The 20,487-nt window shown below is 38.8% G+C and overlaps 1 protein-coding gene across 1 annotated transcript; it reads left to right on the top strand.

Moving 5' to 3' along the window:
• The first annotated feature begins 13,936 nt into the window (after window positions 1–13,936).
• Window positions 13,937–19,743, top strand: LOC139115079 (tribbles homolog 2-like). Its single transcript, XM_070676963.1, is given in 4 exon segments — window positions 13,937–15,001; window positions 16,880–17,172; window positions 19,078–19,400; window positions 19,403–19,743. Coding segments are annotated over 4 exon segments (1,017 nt in total). The 5' UTR covers window positions 13,937–14,746; the 3' UTR covers window positions 19,549–19,743.
• The last annotated feature ends 744 nt before the right edge of the window (window positions 19,744–20,487 follow it).

The following is a 20,487-nucleotide window of genomic DNA, read 5'->3' as shown; positions in this document are numbered from 1 at the left end:
TCACCTTCTGTGGTATATAAGTGTACAACTCTCAAATCGTACTCTAAAATGTATTCTTCCATTCGAAATGCCAACAGTTGATATGGTCAAATTATCAGTGAATAATCAAACATGGGATGGTGGCCATATTGGCTCCAAGTATTCACGTACATACATCAGTATCCAATTCCTGGGTCTAACCAGTCTGTGGGCCTCACAATATGAAAACAGAAAAAAATCAAGAAATAAAAATCAACTGACTATCGCGTTTATGGTGAGGTGATTGCAAAATTGAAGCAACATACTGTGGCAGGCTGCTGCATTGGTTGTTGGGGGGAATGCGATGGCCCATGCTTGGCCAGCTCATAACTACTACTGAAAAAAGTATAGCTACCAGGGACAGTCTACCATCTCAGACTTTTTAGTGTACCTGAGGAACAGGATCATTTCCACAGGCAGTAAGGCATAATAAAAATAGTGTGTTGCTGTGATAGCTTTTTGTAAAGAACAGGGCAAGCAGATTGAAAAATTTACACTCTAGATTTCTGGTAAAGCTGTAGACTCATTGCTTTGATCTAAGACCTTTCATCCTGAACTGGTACAAATGTTAAATCTATGCTCACAATATTTCCGATGACATTACTTTCAAAAGTAAGTCAAGATTCTCCATCAATACTATCTGAACCATTCATTCCAAACAATATAATCGTCATAGGAGTGATTTCATTTTCAAAAGCATAAACAGAACTTGAGTTTGATGCAGTTTTACAGTTCAACTGTGAATGTAACTATACCCTATTCAAACATTCTTCACTTAGAGACACCACTAGTGGCGTCACCGAAATGGGCACGGTTCTTACAGAGGTTATTGTCTAGCCATGAGCATTTTTAACTCTCACATTAATCTTCAACAGGAAAAAGTAAAAAAACTGCCATTTATTGTATAAATACTATTATTATTCAAAAAATAAAAAGTTGTCTCCTAGGTGAGATATATGGTTTAAACTGTCCCCTTATCATTATATGGAAATTGTTTTTTTCATGGATTCTCATTTTATCTTTTCTGAGAAGAAACCAACACTCAGAGATCAGTGAAGGATTGTAAAAACAGACAAGATTAGTGGTTACGAAAATGACTGTGGAAGTGTTTAATTTTTCATCCACTCAATATTTTGAAAGATAAGTGTGTATAAAGTGGTTCAAAAATACAAACAGAAAAAATTTAACTCACACAAGTTTTATATGTACTTGATTATTTGCATGTAATATGCCTGCCCATTCAAGAATCAAAGCGGTAACTTCTTTTAAATTTTCACTTCCTTGGTTTAAACTACAATGGGATAATATACTGCAAGCATGCTGACATTTTAAGTACATACGACAAAATCTGAAAACTAAGATTTGTAGGCAGGAATGCTACATGGTAAAGTCCTATTCAAAATACACAGTTTGAAATTAACAGTAACTCTTAATCTGAGGACAACCAAAACCTTACCTTGGGACTACTAATTTCTAGAAATGGTTGTCCCTCAGGACCACCTATTAGTTGCATTGAGTCAAGGAATAAAACTGCAGTGCATACAGCTGAATGGAGTGTCTTGGCTCCAAATTGACTCAATCGCAGACTTGTTCAAAGTCCGGTTAATGATAGTGTGTGAACCTGGTGAAATTTTAACAATGCAATGATCAGCTGATCAGTAGTTATAATTTATCAATGCTAAATCTTCTTTTGCCATTCAGGATGATTAAACAGAGAGGATGTGGAGGATGGTGTACTTTCTGTCTCATATATCTGTTTTACACTGTTTTAATTATATGATTTGAAATGGATTATTTTATGTTATACAACATTTCAGCTTGATATTGCTTCCAATCTCAGTCACTGTGTTGCCTGGGGTGACTGCGTGAAAATCAAACAGATGAGAGATGATGTCAGAGTGTAATATTCATTTGTTTGTCCGAATTTCAAAAATTGTAATCATATAATTTAAAATTAACCATGTGGCTGGGCTAAAAGGGGACTATTTAATGTTTTCATGGAACTTATAAATTTTGAAAAGGTTGTCCACCTATATGTATGAAATAGTTCTCCTCATGAAAATCTCCAAAACCAACATTCTGAATTTGAATCAGTTTGGCTTTATCATGTACATGTAGGGATGCAGTTCACTTTGATTTATTTTTAAAATTGGCCTTATTCTTTGATATTAAACCTTTCATTACAGTAATTTACGTCTTCTTATGATATTTGAGCTGTTTCAAGTGAAGAATGAGGAAATAACTAGCTTGTACGGTTGAGTGAAAACCCTGTCTCTTTTCTATTATCTAGGTAGGCCTAGGGTTTACCAGGAGTTTATTGTTCCATCAAACAAACATGTTTTAAGGTGGCTTGCTGGTAAGAAAAATAAAATCAGGATTTTTCTGAAACTTTGTACAGATGTCAAGCTGGGGTAGATATGTTAAATAGTAAATAAAAAAATATGGTCCCCATGCAAATTTTGGAGATATGGCGCCCTCTATATTGTCCCGCGAAAACATTTAGCTGAAATTGGTTAAAATGTTGTATTATTCGATTAACTAGTGTTATTGAATAATAAAACTGAAATAAAGTAAAACAATTTGACAGATTTTATACAACACAAGTCCCCGTATTGTAATATATTAGTTTTGTGGTCTACTTTTGAAAATATCAGAAAATATAGCAACGTTTCCATGAATAGTGCTTTTATAAAAAGAGCAAAGTTTGGCCAAATTTTGATATTTTCATTACAAATGTCATGATCTGAAATCTACGTTTTCTTTAAACTCTCGTAAATTAAGCCCAACAATATATAGATTTCGAATCAAACGAAAAAAATGGGGGTCACCGCACAATTTTTTAAGATATGGGCATTTTTAATACAAAAAATGCTACACTGAAGCGCCCTCTAGCGACAGATCCCTGTTTAGTTTGATATATTCGAAACTTTTTTAATAGGTGTTAAATAAAGTTTAGTTCACTTAAATACTGCAAATAATCCCACATTTGTCACACTTACACAGAGTTTGCTATCTTGGTGTGAACTGTTTTGACAAACCAGATTTGAAAGTCGCACCGCAAAGTAATTGTATGCTTTATCGCGACAAAAAGACCACTTCCGGAAAGAACGCTCGCGGAAAGAACGTTCGTACGCGTGCGCAGATACGATGCGCAGTACCAATATTCGCGTTACCCGCAAGCTATGTTAAATGTTGGCTGGTTCCCGCCACAGTGACAAGCACAAAGAGGCAGGTAACGGGAAACCGCCATGTATCGAATTACAAAATCTGATTGGTTGAATCATTGGGCGCTGTCATTGGCTGTTCGATTTTACTATGAAGTAAAGCTAAAATTATCACAGCGAACGTGGCTAGAATTTAATCGAGGATTTAATTAACATTCTTACAAGTTTTGAAACATTGGCAGGTACCAGACTAGACTAAAAAGCCTGCGATAAAAAATGATGCACTATGTGCGGGCATGCGCAATCAACAACTTCCGGGAGACCAAAAACTGTCTCATTTCAAAATGGCGGTTTGCCGGTATCTGCGTCTTACTACGTGCTGCGTCTAGTCAAGTCACGTGAGACGCAGTGATCAGCGAATGTTAAATGTGGAAGGTTCACTGACTCCTGAGAGTCCTATGTCACTCCTGATTGACTAACTTCACTCATGTACATGCGCCCTCAGGCGATAGATGTCGGAGCGTGGACTGGATATAGGGTTTGATTTACATCTGTGCCACCATAGACAGTAGAAAAACTACTGTCTATAGTGCCACTGGCGTTGTGTTTACTCCGTTCTTCGGTTTTATCTAGATAACCAAATTGATTTATCATTTGAAGTCGAATTTTTTCGCAAAAATTGTACTTCATTTTACACATGATGTCTAAGCCTATAGCCTCAGCTCTCCCCGTCACTGCGTCAGTTTCTTTTACCAAATTCATGTAGTCCTGTCTTATGCTCAAAAATAAACTTTCATACACAAGTAACATTTCGGTCGTTTGTGAAAAATTTAATATTCTGCAATATTGTTGCGGCCTGAACGGCAAGAGTTGAAAACGGCAATGAGATCACAGTCCCTCGTGGGCTATTCAGCTCTGGGACTATTCGCCCCATAGACGAGTGTACATAAGCGAGAAACACCGCTTATGACACTCGTCTATGGTGCGAATAGTCTCAGAGCTGAATAGCCCACGAGGGACTGTGATGAGATTGGAAGAAAGCATCGCCCTACCGAACACATCGAACGATCTGTTCATAACGCATTGCTAGTGTTTGAATCGCGCACAATGGCGAATCATCAATTGACAGTTAATCGATATGCGGGTCACGCATCTCTTCAAAGTATTGATTAGACAGGAAACAGTCATCACATGGGGGTTATTTCCGTCATTAGACGCCATTCAATGTTGGTAATTAATTGGCAGGAATGGATCATTAAAAATAGGAAGTTTACATCACGCATCCAGCGGCCCGCTCTACTGAAATGGAAGATATCACGATTCGCGACGTGTTCAAATTTTCGAGAAATTGCAGTTCAGAGGGTATCAATCGCCATTTACCTAGTGAGAGGATCTGTAAACCATGTAGTCGATCGTGCACAAAAATTCGCCTTGCAGATCTTACACAAGATACTCGGATAGAACAGTCGTTTTTCACAATCGATCTGCGTGAATTTTAGTGTTGTCTTAAATTAAAGTTGGTTGCCCAGATCGATCGGCTGAACGTGAAAACTGGAAACGGGGGATTTGTTCTGACACGCTAAGCAGCGTATGGTTTGTTGAACACTGCGAAAACGAGAGCTGTTAACATTTCTAGCAAAGTATATATCTGTAAAGTTGCTGTAGACGCTATACGTCACAAAGTGTATTAAATGCTATAAGGTACAAGTCATTTATACATTGGTATGCTAAGATTTCATTTGCAGTTCAAAAAGTTCAATAAACGTCAAGTTTCTTTGATATTTGTACAGGTGAATATATAGTGGTAAGGACCGCGGACGGAAACATGGATTTGAACTACATTGCATAAACATCTCTCGCCGTAACCTTTTGTTTTTACAATAATTTAGCAAGCCTTAAAATCAAGGGATTGTCATAAGAGAGGATGATGAACTTGGTGCATCTTGTGGCTTAAAGGATTACACAAATAAATATTTATGTCGTAATTTACAAATTACCAACTGATATACTGTGTGATTGTCTCTATTGTCATCTCTCATATTTGCCATCTCTGACGTTGTTAATAGTCTAAAGAGTTCTCAATGAACTAGGTGGAGCTGCATGTTGCCAACAGTTTTTTCAAAGGAATATTGATGCACATGTAATATCCTCATATATATATATATTCATATTAATACTCTTTTGTTGTTGATTTGCAAAATCTTTATTGTACTTTATGATCAAGATCCCAATTGGGATACGAGTTCAATCAAGGCTTACTTTACTTTACATACATACATACATACGTATGTGCCATGCAGATGTCGTTTGTTATTTTACAAGTTATGTGTATGTGTTGTTTCTGGACTACCTTAGTATCGGTGGTTTATGTTTACAGTTTAGCCATGGTTACTCTACACCACAGAGTAACCGTGGTTAAGCTTTGAGCAAACGCCATGAAGGTTATCCTTCGAAAATAAGTGCTGTATCATGTGTCTACAGGGGGCGTGTTCACTTGCAGATTATTCAATCAAAACCCTTCCACGTGTTCAGACACAATCCGTGGAGGCCGAGAGATTCCACCAACTGTGCAACAATAAATGTGTAAAATGAAAGGAAGTTGAGCTGCATAACACACAGTTTGTAACGTTTTATGAAATCCGGAAAACATCAAACAGCTGTGCAATATGTAATCCGATTTTCGTGTATACGTATATTTGGGATGAATTATTGACACTCATCCCGTACTGACATCGGTTGTTATCCAAAAGCACCATTAATATGGTAATATACCATAGTTACAAACGGGGAACATCGATATATACGACTAGTCTGGGCCGATCCATCTTTTCATGTCACTTTGTTGACATGGGTTTTCAGCACAAATTTGAATGCGTGGAAAAGTACAATCTCCAGTGTACTGACTACAGCTTGACAGATTGTAAAACGGTTCCAAGCGCTTTGTCTTATTGTACTATTCGAGTGAAATTAAAGTTATCTGTCATTTAAAGACATTATCATTATTTTAGGGTAAAGACTCCAAAAATGCCATTTTGGAACAGCGTTTACTCTATTTTCTCCCAATTTCGAAGCGAAACATTAAATTTGTATATTTAAATGCAATTTTCTGTAGTTTACTGGAAACTGTAATCTGTCTTTCAATGTTACACTGTGTTTATTGGGATCAGAGGATTTTTGTTGAAAATATCAAAAAAGAAACTTTTTGGTCAGTTTTATGTCCCTGTACGAAATTCAATATTGTTCTTCTCAAATTATGTCTAGACACATCTTAACGTATCATTTTACTTGAAATGCGGTTAACCGCAAGACCCATGTCATCTGAATGTTATTTCTAAGCACCTTTCCAGGATTAGGTCAACAGTCTCTACCGACTGTGTATTGTTGTACAATTTATATGAGTGTGAAAACTTCTTGAGTTTAGACGATAGATGGAAATGCACATTTTAGACGAGTAGGACAAATGACGTGCATAAAGTCACTGTCACTTTGAGGCATGATTACCCTACAAAAACATTTTAGAAATCTGGAGCTCGAGACAGTACGTTTTCTATTAATTTACCATCATGTCTGTGTTCATACGGTTCAACCACGCGTTCACACCGTGTCACCTCCCTTGTCTGTCTAACATCCTCTGATACCAATAAACACGATATTGTTGTCTGTATTACTATAAAAGTAACCGCTGTTTGCTACCGTCTCCTTGTTAAATTTTCATAACAACTTCCATGCTGAGAACACGTGGTGAAATCGATTGAAATCTTCGTTTTGCATGGTAGAAGTTAAACAGCCTGTGTATTAATCTCTATGGTTAGCACGTGTGCAGCCTGCTGAGTAGTTTAAAGTCCGTAAATTCAGTACTTTACCAATGACATCAACCTTTCCAAAACCACATAAAGAACATAAGGGAACGGTAGTCATACGGTAATTTTTTCCTGGGAGATCCACATTCTCTCCTTCAGGCTCTGTAAAATCACTTTCTGGACCCATTGCCGGCCGTCGACTGCTGTAAAACAACTAAATGACGTCACTCGTCACATCATCAGCTGATGTATACAATAAAGGAAGCACACGGAATCTCTATGTGCATGATATATACTAACAATAAAACCTTTGATAAAGATTTGCTTGGTTTTTATTGTTCGATCTTACGATTGACCACACTTGAATTTCGAACATTCATTAAATTATGGGTCAGTCAACTTTCTGTTCATTTAAATCAGTTTTAATAACAACTGTTCCAAAAGGGAAACTGTGGACCTCAAATTTCATTATCAGTACAACGGTATATTCATACCAAGCTACCCGCATGGGTGCAATACGCTCTCGTGGATTTGCCAAATGGACCGTGTAATGCAATATTTGACTTGGGAACTTCATGTTTCCTGTTAAATTGTTCCAGGAAATGATTGCCTTCCTGTGAAATCATCGTATGCTCCTTTAAACCCTTTATTGTTTATTCAGGATTAAAGTCAGCGTTGATGAGGATGCATGGCTTCATCAGCTGTACAACGTCATTTCCGACAAAGCAGACGTGTGTTGGACAGCTGTTTGGTGGTATAAAAACTCAAAATTTAAACTATCATGACATTTGTCAGCTCAAATATTAAAGTTAGAAGAGAGAGAGAGAGAGAGAGAGAGAGAGAGAGAGAGAGAGAGAGAGAGAGAGAGAGGTCTCTCATGTGAATATGTAGGTAAACCTCCATGATTTGAATGGATAATTTAATCGACCATTCGCCATAAAATAAGTGATTTGTAATGGGTTTGACACCATCGTATTGCCACAGTGGGTTTGACATCATCGTATTGCCACAGTGGGTTTGACATCATCGTATTGCCACAGTGGGTTTGACCACAGTCCCTTGGTGGGCTATTCAGCTTTGGGACTATTCGCCCCATAGACGAGTGTACAGAAGCAAGAAACAACCCAAGTCTGGAAACAGAATGGCTATAAAAACCACGCCATGTCACATTCCGTGTCCGATTTCACTGTGAAAATTAGCAAGTTCATCTATCATGCAACCGTCGATCGTTCCTATCATTCTAAAATTTCATACCTGATACTTTATCTTGTTCAAAAACGCTCTTTCGGCCGAATTCGACGGACACCTCGCCAAAACCTGGGGGTGAGCAACATTCCGGTCACCTCTTGGGTACCTCCACTTCACTGACGTTGGCGCCGCCTACCCATGAGGGATGACTGGAATGTTGCTCACGCTTATGTTTTGGCCAGGTGTCTCTCGAACTCGGCCAAAAATTACAGGAAATGAGCATTTTGTAAGCAGATGAAGTATCAGGTATGAATTTCGTGTGACTTTCGGCCGAGTTCAGAAGACACGTCGCCAAAACATAAGGCATGAACAACCTTCCAGTCACCCCTCATGGGTACGCGGCGCTAACGTCAGTAAAGTGGAGGTGCCCAACGTCCACTGTGAGGTGACCGGAATGTGCTCACGCTTATGTTTTAGCGACATGTCCGTCGAATTCGGCCGAAAATCACACGAAACGAGGCTGAGCGTTTTTGAAGCAAATTAAGTACCAGGTATGAATTTTGAATCTTGAAAAAAGTGAAAGTTGGTTACAATAATGCAGCTCGCATTTTTCTTGGCTATGAGAGACGCAGTAGTGCAAGCTCTATGTTTGTTTCTAATAGGATTGATAGTTTTGATGCTCTTTTACGAAAGCAAATGTAGTCTGATGAAAAGAATATCTTAGAGTGAAATACAATTGTAAGATGGTTAATGATGTACTGTTTTACAGTTCTGACTTGCGTAACCTGTGGAGAAAATCGATCTTTCATGGTTAGTGAAGGACTTTATATATGGATAGTATATCCAACACCAGTTGTATTTTGTATCACAGTATCTGTATTTCTTTGTGTAATTTATATGGACTAATGTTGTCCGAAATAAACAAATAATAAAATAAATAATAAATAATTTTGAGAATGATAGGGAACGATCGACGGTTACATGATAGATGAACTTGCTAATTTTCACAGTGAAATCGGACACGGAATGTGACATGGCGTGGTTTTTATAGCCATTCTGTTTCCAGACTTGGGTTGTTTCTCGCTTCTGTACACTCGTCTATGGGGCGAATAGTCCCAAGCTGAATAGCCCACCAAGGGACTATGGTTTGACATCATCGTACAGTGGGTTTGACATCATCGTATTGCCACAGTGGGTTTGACATCATCGTATTGCCACAGTGGGTTTGACATCATCGTATTGCCACAGTGGGTTTGACATCATCGTATTGCCACAGTGGGTTTGACTGGTTTGACATCATCGTATTGCCACAGTGGGTTTGACATCATCGTATTGCCACAGGTATTGACTGCAGGACCGAACAACAGTCCTCCGCCACAAATGAAAATAGAACTCTAAATTACATGTTTGACTTTAGACTTTCTCAAAGTCTGTGGGCATATTGATTTATCCAAAAAAGAATAAATTGAAGGGCAGAACTTCAGCAGACTGTTGCACTAAGTGGTAGGCTGTACAGTAGATAGTGGGGTGAACGCCTTGGCCAGCCACGTAGCTCACTGACAGTTGCCGGGAAAAGCCAGGCGACTGGGGGTCAGTCGAGCTTGCCTTTTGTTTTTGAAATTTATCGTATACGAGACTACATAGGCATATTTCCCAAAATTATTAAACATTTATATACATTTCTTGAAGATGGGTATTAGTAAAATTAGTATCTACAAATACATGTATAATATAGGTTTTAAATGGTATTTCCGTCCCGCCATATCTGGTGGAGAACACCATTACAACAATCAGGGCTACGTCATACAGACACACGAAATCTATTGGTTGTATATGTGTATATACAGATAGCAGTCTCAAACGCTATCTAAGCATGGTAGGGTTGAAAAACCTACGCTGTGATCAAATGTCATGTTTGATAAATATTAGAGTACTATGAATACAAATTTTAGTGACGAGATATTCACAAAGAGCATATTGAATGATGGCACTCATGAAATCCAATAATTGCATTGATATAGAGGTGTCAATGTTTTGTTTTTGTTTTCCTTTGCTTTGTATTACTCTTTGGTATTATCGGATTTGGCACTTGACGAAAATCAAGGTTCTTCGACAAAAGTTTTTTTTCAGAACCTTGTGGAAATCTAAAGACGTAAGTCAAATCATATAAGTACAGCAATGTCACGGACTGCCAGCTTTCAAGGCTAATAGAATCGCTTGTGAAACCAAGGGTTTCGGTAACTTCCTGTATGTCAGTGGTGTATTGGAGGACGGTAAACAAAATTGTTCATTTGTAACCCCGTAAATACACTTGAAATCTCACGCACATTAGAAATACAACACTATATTATCAGAATAACTGGTAATTATCAGTACTGCTCTTTAGCTGTCGAAAATAATATCAATTATAATGACTTTTATGTGACATATATGGATCAGACACAATTTAATTATCTTCAGAAACACATTATGAAAATCCTCACGGTGAATATTTATGACAATTTACGATGCCCTACCATATTTGTGACATCTTTCCAATTTTGTGGAATTATCCGGGTCGACAAACACACACACATGTATGCATCCTTTTTGCTTGTGTTGCCATGCACTGTCTCTCACTCTGAACGTAATCGTCGCACAGGATGCGTGGATGGTGCCAGCAATTACACGAACGTTTGACGCCTCATTGAGGTTAACCTTTGGCATCCATATGAATGAGAGAGAGAGAGAGAGAGAGAGAGAGAGAGAGAGAGAGAGAGAGAGAGAGAAAGATGACGATGATGATGATGATGATGATGATGATGATAATGATGCGGGGGGGGGGGGGGGGTAAATACCAGCATGACGTGTACAGTGAGCCAAAGATTCTTTCTAACAGCACGGTCCGTGATGATAACATTGATGCGAAGCATATTGGTTCTGGAATTAGAATAATCATTGAACAAAATGCTATACTTAATTAAATACAACATAGCAAGGAGCACTTAGGGCCTAACGGTTGTCTTAGATTTCCGATAAGCAGGGGAAACCGAATGTTGAAGTGTTCGAGATTTCACACACTGGTTCGTCCAAAGTACATTTTTTATTCCTTATAAGCCTCTGAGATGTCGGTTTGTAAATTTACGATGTCCGGGATTATAAGCTGCGTCGTGAAACTACCTTTCCTACTGAGTGAGAACGACCCAGGTACACATAACCACACTGGATGGTGATTTCTGCAGTTTCATTTGCGCGCGCTCTCTCTCTCTCTCTCTCTCTCTCTCTCTCTCTCTCTCTCTCTCTCTCTCTCTCTCTCTCTCTCTCTGCCGTTGTACTGGCAGAGACGTAACAAGTGTTGCTTGGTTACTTCTGGCAAATTACGTCTGTGTTTCAATATCACGTTTATTGTCACAAGTCACTTTCATCAAATATCGGTATGATTTTAAGTGGGGATTAATTACACCCTCTTTCTTAGGCTTTATTATAAGTTTCAAGATAGGATAAGGACGAAAACTTGAGTCAGCACGTGGCGAGAACTGTCTGAGAACTCTTTGTAATTCTCCGTGAATAAAATCTGAAGATTACGTGTATGATGTTTTGTTGCTGTTGTTATGTTCTCATTATTTCATCGTTATTGTCAAAGGACTCGTGTGTGAGAACACTGTTTACTTCTTGGAGGTGCTGCGGTGATTTCTCAGCGATATCGTATCTATCTTGTTCCCCCTCTTTTACTAAAATTGCCAAAATACACGACAGCGCCGTTTGTAGACGGTATAGGAAGTGGGCTTACGAGAACGTTAATACGCGAATGAACTCGGGGAAGTTACGACACGTGCTTGCTCGACAATAAACTGAAATAACTAAAAATAAATTTATTCTTTAATTTTATTCTCCGACAACAATTCAAATGATACGTCGTTAGACCAACTGCATCTTTAAAGCACAAGACAAATTGACAAACAAACAAACCGCAACAATATAAACAAGTACAAGACAAGGAATATTTATCTCAAGGTAAGGGCAGATCTTTAGAATTCACTCTCAGAAAACTTTGACTTCTATTGATTATGTTTCTTTTGTTATATTGAAATCTGAAAATGGAGAATTATCGATGAAATGCGTTTGAATTTTATGTCACTAGTACGGTCATTGGTTCAGCATGATATTGACCTTATAGGTCCTAACCGTCACCTATGACCATCAACAGAAAGACTGAAACATGACCGTGACGGTCATTGGTTCAGCATGATATTGACCTTATAGGTCCTGGCCATCAACAGTAAGCCTGAAAACCTGACCGTGAAACGTCATTGCAATGTGGAAAATACTGTCACGTTCATGTTCATGTTTGTTTCCGGTCAATGTCATGTTGTCATAACTTCCGTTCTGAACTCAATGGCACTTTTAATGCGTTCCGTATCGTTACAGCAATTAACAATATCGCATCGGAAGTTTTGGCTACTAAGTTCAGGAAATTTAAACGCAAGCTTAATTTGTTCGGTCTTTGGCAAGCACAATTTGTTAATAAATCGCCAAAAATTAGATTGGGTTTAATTTCTTTTCAGTCTGTAAATCTAGATCTTTGATACTATTTATAGCAAAATTCGACTGGCCGGTCGGCGTTGCTCGATGGCATGTCGAAATCCAGTGTCGTGAGTGCACAATCGCCGATCTTTACCACGATAATTAGTTCTGCTATCTTTATATCAGATACACCGAGCTAGGTACGCCGCGCTGCATTAGAAGTTTCTCCACCCATAGTTGGTGGAGGGGCTACTGTGGGTGGTGGGGCTGTGCCTCAATCATGTACTTCCAACAAAGCGCAAGTCAACTAATAGTTCGAGTTTTACAAGTCTATTACAATGCGGTCATTGAGGATTTCATAACTTTGTCCTGCGTAACGTAAACAATTATCTTCTGGAATACTGTTTCGTCGATATACCAAACAATAATTGTTCTTGTTGACAACACAGAACGCTTACATACACCTTAAGCTTATGTTTGCTTGGAGTCGATGTTAATTGCGAGGAAAACACAAGCAAAAAACCCTATGAAAATTACGTGTTTAGCCATAACGTAAGATCATATGTGTAAAGTGACATTTCCTTTCAGCTTGTTTACGAAATAAGCAATCGCTTGCAACCGACGTGACATGTAACTCGTTTCACCACATCACCTTGACCACAGTGTGACCGACATTCGTCTCCGGAAGCCAGCTTCAGTCAATGACGAAAATCTACATTTCTATTGGTTAGCATGAATTAGCGCCATTCCCAACGAACCGACGAACATGTACGTGTCGACCTTCGGTTGACGTCAACTCTTAGCATCGCGCCATAACACCATATATGGTTAATATACTACCTTATATGGATAGTTATTTAAATCACTGTCAATATTTGCCATATATGGGAGGGGAGCCTGAATCATTGAGGTCCATCCATTGCGTCATCAAAATTTCACATGACCAACCATTTTGGATGTTGCAATCATTTCGTGCTTGCAATCGCCTCTTCAGGCAAAGACTGCTAACTGCCCAGTTTCTGCCTACACGTAAACAAACTAGTTCGCAACAATTTTATTATTTTCTCAAATTACTGATCATTCCACCACTTTTCCCTCGAGAACATACATTTAACGCCTTAAAAATAGTTATATCAGTTTTGTTAAAGGTTTCATGTTTGAAAAGAGTTGGATATTGGAAAAGAGGTATTTCCAAAGTGCTTTACACTCGCGCATTGATTGCTCTGAGTAGGGAGGTGTGGATCTGCGGGATTCGACCGTTCATCACTGCGAGAGAAATCGTAGTGTAGCCACGTTGCACAATGGCGATCATCAGCGACAACAAACCTTGTCCCTGCTTTTAGGCGGGATAAGCCAAAGATCCTGGCTATCCTGCAGCGGGAACAGCGCACGGAATATCGAAAGAAGATCTCAAGAGCACGTTTGGGAGGTTACGGTTTCGAGAGGAGAACAGAAGGCTAAGAACTGGGGAAGTGCCGTAACCTACGTGTTGACGAGGGAATCCTCGAGTCGTGCAGGAAGACTGGGCAAGTTTGCGTCATCTTCTTGCAACACTGAATACATTGAATCCAAACAACAAGGATTTGAGTCGGAGATCAGGGACAGTTGTGCGTCTGTCGTTCACCGTGACTGCTTAAGCCAGAGTCTTTAGATTGCATTTCGAGCTTGTTCGAATCTTCGCAATCGAATTTCCAGCTCGAGCAATTTGACAGTTAATTTTTACTGCGTAACAGCACCAGTTTACATTGTCGTTGTTAAAGCAAGACGTTCGACTCCTTCCTGTGGAATTAGTCATATTCAATCATTTCGCAATCAGCTGACACGTTGTAAGATAGTGTCCATCTTGTGAAATAACTATTGTCACTTGTATATAACGCTAAGTGTCAGCCAGTATTACCGACGACGATTTGGTGCTGCCATCGAAATTATCGACCGTGGCGTGTCGTCGTCGTCTCATCGAATATTTACAGTAAAATCATTAAGTAAGTTAACCTTTCAGAAGACTTTTGAAAGAACTCAGGACCAAGACAGGGGAATCACCTACTGGATTTTCGAGAGCAGGTCACAGTTTAAATGAACGTACAGCACTCTCGCCCAATCCAGATTCAACATGGGCCAAAGCATTATGTGCCGTACGACTCACCACCCGATTTGAACTATTCACTCAGTCCAAATTTACAAGCTGCAACCCCTCCGCAATTTACGCAAGATGAGTGTGCAAAGACTCATGTTATCTCTAAGATCGGTAGATATATCTTGGTGGAGCAGCTGGAGACGAATCAATTTAAAGCTGTCGATGCCGTGACCCAAGATGTATTCCTTTGTAAGGTAGGTTTGTTGTGCTTCTACAATTTCAAACAAAGGAAGGTGTGCGTTTTTACATCATGAGCTTGTCGCTACATTAATTTAATGATTAACAGTGTGAAAGTGTTGGTACCTCGAGAAAATTAGCAGTTGTACTTTAGGAGGGAGCTCACCGCTCTCATGCAAAACCCTGGTATGAAAAAGTCAATTACAAACCATGTGATGTTGTCGTGGTATGGTTTCCGTTGGAGTATCATCCGACGACGTGGAAGCCATGGTGTGGTGCCACTGGTGACAACATGCAGGTGTTGCCGATGTGCTCCATGCAGTGGCGGTGCGACTTATCTCGGTTTTCACTATGACTATGTAACACCATGGAGGTAGATACAGACTAGATTTTTATACTGGCGTAACACACAGCCACGCATAAACCCCTTCGCTTCAGATTTTCTTATGCGCGTACTCATTTCACATTAAATTTCCAGTTACCTGTGTTGGAACCCTGAGGGTAACCTTTTACCCGAGGTTGTGCAACCCGCTGTGTGCAAATGCCATACCCGTCGCTCAACCGCCTGAAAAGTGTCAAGTAGCAAGGTGATTTTTAGTTGAGAGTGTAACACAGTTAATCTTGACAAAATTGAACAGAACTTTTGCTTGTGTCGAAAGATCTGTGTTGTAATGTCGATGCAAAATTTCCCAGGTTTTTCACCGTTATGCAATTCAAGACGGAATTTTGCAGCCGAAAGACGTCGGCACGTCACCACGTGGCCAGCGCGAGGTGTTTCCCCGTGAAGATTTGTCCAACCGATCAGGAAAACCATGGCGGTACAAAGTGTATAAATTTGGCAACTGAAAATGCGCGTAGTGATTCATTCGCTGCAAATCCAAATCCTGTCGCTTTTCTATCGTTTGTGTTAAATTGATTGCCACGTGATATCATCGCCCGTCATTCCAGACAAAGGGTTTGATTCATCATGGAGTTAGCATTTGCAAATTGTTCACTATTGTGACGATAATCGACAGGAACAACTCGTATAAACCCAGCCTACATGATATAAACTAGCTTCACAGACAAAAATTGTCGTGTTTGTTAGGAGGATTTCAACGAATGCAGACTTTTTTTACGACGGAAATGCTTAACAAGCTCGTGTGTTGACAAAGGGGAACAATGGATTAGTGTAGTCGATTAATTAAAACGTTCATTGCCAACACCAGACCCAGTCCCTGTGTTAGAGGGACTGGGTTTCTAACTTCTTTGATTCACTGCAAATTGACTTAAAATTTGATGATTTAGTCATTTACTGAAAATAATTGCTCAGTAAACTTCCTGTCATGAAAGTAAATCCCTAAATATTAGAAAATTTATCTTAAAGTTTGATGTTCAGAGAAAGCCGAAAAGGATTTCATTAGCTCCAAGGTTGGGGATATCCATGGACGTCCATAGGATAACTGCTTGCTCCACCCATGGAGATAACTCCATTTCTCACCATGGGAACCATATGCATAAGCAGCCCCATAATTAGACAAAGAAAATTGTCTCTCCAACAAGGAAAGTTGAAGAAGTTCTTGAGCTTGGCAAAAAACTTATCACGACAAAACAACTCCAAGGAGAATCTCTTTGATAAACTAGAATGTTCTGTGACAGTTGCTCAGTTAAGCAGGGACCTGCAATATTCAATCCCTTGAACCATGGTTTGAACCAGGTCCGGTCAGGTTGCAGACCCCAACCAACCTGACTGTAAGAGCTGATTAATCACCTCTCTCATTCTCAGAGAGAATTTGCTTATGCAAGGTTCTGCAACACGCCACAGAACTTGTGCAACCAGGTAGATATTGTGCAATGACATGCAATTTGAACATAATTTATAACATATATCTCATTCTCTTTTCACATTTATACAGGTTTTTGAAGTTGGCAAATATCAAGAAAGTTTAGCTGCATATTTCCGAGTTGAACAACACGAAAACATTAATCAGATTGTTGAGATATTGCTAGGCGATACCTATGCCTATGTGTTCTTTGAAGCAGGCCATGGAGACACTCACTCCTACGTACGCAATAAAAGACGGCTGAAAGAAGAGGAAGCCAGTGGAATGTTCTACCAGATTGCATCAGCAGTTGCTCATTGCCATGAGAACGGCATTGTACTCAGAGATTTAAAACTGAGAAAGTTTGTCTTCAAGGAGAAAGAACAGTAAGTGTTTCACTTTAAACATAAAGGTAGATATTTCAATTCAGTACCTTGACTGGTTTGCAACAGAACAGGCAGTTTGCATTAGCAGAATTGATTTTATAGACAACCTGTCATTGCAGTGGTCAGTCCCTAGCCATTGCAGGTATTCCTTGTGGAACAACAGAACTTCCTGTGTGGTGATCAACACTCTTACAAAGTCTTAACAGATGCTGACTGACTCATACTGGACTGTAAGGCCATACGATTAAATTTTACAAGAATTTGCATCAATTTATAAGTATATTTATTGTCTAAATGGAAAAAAATATTGCCAAGAGAGCTAGGTACCCAGTTCTCATTGTGATACTGCCAACACACATCATTTATATTGGAGATCAGGTACTAACATTCAGGAGTAAACTCTGTGAGCTTGACAAAGGAAGGAATTCTAGATGTTTCTCTAAAGGATAGTTTCATTTTATGTTAGTGGTCCCAGTAACATGCAACTTCATTTAGTTCTTCCATAGTCTACATAACTGGTAGAGTCAATTGTAAAGTCACAGTCTTTGTATAAACTGCCAGTCACCATAGTAACATTTTTTCTGCCAGAATTTGACTTGCCTGTATAGTAGTCATATGCCAGTCTTACTGTGTCGTAGTGTAACTGAGGTTCCAATAGTCTGTGATTTAATGCAAATGAGAATAAAACAGATACAGTGGTTTTGTTGGTAAGGTTACATGTATATGACATGTCTTCCACAAAATGGGTTTTTGAAGATGGTACTGAGTGGCTAACAACTAATCCAAGATGTAAAAAAGATCATAGAACAAGATTAAAAAGTGAGTTATTAAAGTCAAGGAAGTTTGTGCATTGACAATTTCTGATAGGCAGAAAAAACATTTCTTGTTACATAAATTTATTGTATCATGATCTATTACAGTTCAAAAATAAAATTTAGTTTCTCGGTCTCTGACAGATGTTTGACTTAATCTATCTCATTTAATCATAAATGTTTTGTAAGTCGCCCAGACAGTCTGTGTTATACGTGATTAATGAAAGTTCATAATGTAGGACATACATGTACTGCAAACAATCGGTTCCCTTCAGCTGTTTTTGTCCTCAATATAACTTTTCATATTATTACTGGAGTAGGAGTCATAGCTAACTTTACAAGCAGCACATAACCAGTTTGGTATTTGAGTGTAGGAAGTGAGAGTAGGTGTTAAAAATCATCAGCTTTCAGGAAGTGAACAGACCTGTGGTTTCTCTCTTTTTTTGTCATGCTTGGCTTTCCTTCTGTCTGGCTACATTTTATTTTCTGATGTAAATTGTTGTGGCAAGTTGTCAGATTTTTCAAATGCTGGCATAGTATCAATGGAAAGAAAGAGTTCTTTCACAGTTCAGGACTATCAGATGTCAGTACTGTATTTGGATATCACCAAGACAAACAACAATAAGGAATCCCATGGAGGGTCAAAAGGTCAGCCACGTGCAGTGAGTCATGTGATAACAATGCCAGGGTCCAGGCCCATTACATCCATGCTGCTGATGCAATATGCTATAACTGGCTGATGTTTTTGATGATGCAATGTTTTGATTATTGTTTTGTTGCCTGACTTGTGAAAATAGTCCACGGACTCTTAAATACCGTTGTTGAAGCTGATGCAATGCTGACCTTTGACAGGTGAAGGGCTTGTCTTTCAAGTCATATACAGACAAAATAAACATTGCATCAGCCCTTTCTGGTTGATTTTCAGAAACCTAGTTGGGATTTTTGATCAGAAAGTACAAGCATATTTTGTGTCTCAGTAGAATTGACAATCATATTTAAATGTTAAATGTATTTAACTTCAATATAGAAGCAAAGAGTGATTTACACTAATATTGTGTAATAACATAGGCTATATTGTTCTTTGTCATTACAGAATCACTCTAAAGCTAGAGAGTTTGGAAGACACCTATGTGCTAGACACAGAAGATGATTCCCTGACTGATAAGCATGGTTGCCCAGCCTACGTTAGCCCAGAAATTTTGAATTCCAATGGTTGGTATTCTGGTAGATCGGCAGATGTCTGGAGTCTTGGAGTTATGCTTTACACAATGTTGGTTGGACGCTATCCATTCCATGATACAGAGCCAGGTGCTCTCTTTAACAAAATCCGTCGTGGCAAGTTTACTATTCCAGAATTCTTGTCATCCAAGGCCAGGTGCCTTATTCGCAGCATCATGCAACGTGATCCAGCAGACCGCTCACAGCTAGGGAAATATTAGATCATCCATGGTTTCATTCAACCAATCACATTTCAAGTCAGAGCAGAGTGGATCCAAACAAAATTCCGGATCAACTTGTTCCAGACACGTGTATGTCTGATGATGCTACACCATTCTTCACGTAAAAGTTTGAAAACAGTGCAGACATAATTTCCCCTGACAGACCTCAGCGTAATAATAATGAACAACTTACAAAAAAACACAGACTGTTCTATTTAGTTTTCCTGTGAACAATGTAGGAAACTGTTGATCAGTTTTGCAAATTGCATACTAGTATTTATTTTGTATTCTCAGCTCTTCACTGTACTAAGAATTGTGTCAAAAGAGGAGAGTTGTTAGTTGTGTTTTCTGTGAAGACACCAAATGGTGAAACACAGACAGAATTGTTATCCTTTGACAAGCAACCCTCTTGTAGTCTAATTTTCTGTCTTTGAAATGAAGGATAGGAATATGTCGTGGCTGATTGAAGATAAGATGATAATTTTGATGTGTAGAAACCTTGCTATCTTCATTGTGATGTCATTTGGACATTTCATATTCAAATGCAGACACTTGAAAGCCTAGGATTTTCCAGGATCATCTTGTGATATCAGTAGCATCGTGATAAAGAAATTCCCTGATATTATGTTTACCAATTAAAGTTTGGAAACTGACGAGACATACTCTCATTGACACACAACGCACATTAATGTCTGTGAATAGTTGTAGAAGTGCCAGTCTTAGAATGACAGTAATTTTGTTCAAAATGTCTGCAAAGCATCTCTTTCTGTCTGTGTAAAACAAATGTGGTATAAAATCCTCCATTGCAGTGTAACTTCCCACCCAGCATTGGAATCCATAGCGGTCTGTAGGTCCAGTGAAGTGAACCATAGTCATTTCAACAACAATGAACAAACTCTGCAAAGAGCATGAACTATATTATATTCTGTTAAATGCAGATTTGATGATATCCTTTGTAACATCTAAGGTCCAAGAAGAATTGTACAAATTTGTTGACTTTTTAAGAGAATAATTTATGACTTACAAGAATCCATAAACAGTTGATTGAGATGTAATACTTTGAT

Source organism: Ptychodera flava, chromosome 17 (assembly GCF_041260155.1).
Source record: "Ptychodera flava strain L36383 chromosome 17, AS_Pfla_20210202, whole genome shotgun sequence".
NCBI lineage: Eukaryota > Metazoa > Hemichordata > Enteropneusta > Ptychoderidae > Ptychodera > Ptychodera flava.
The sequence above is the reverse complement of the archived record's forward strand: the minus strand, read 5'-3'. Positions and strand labels throughout refer to the sequence as shown.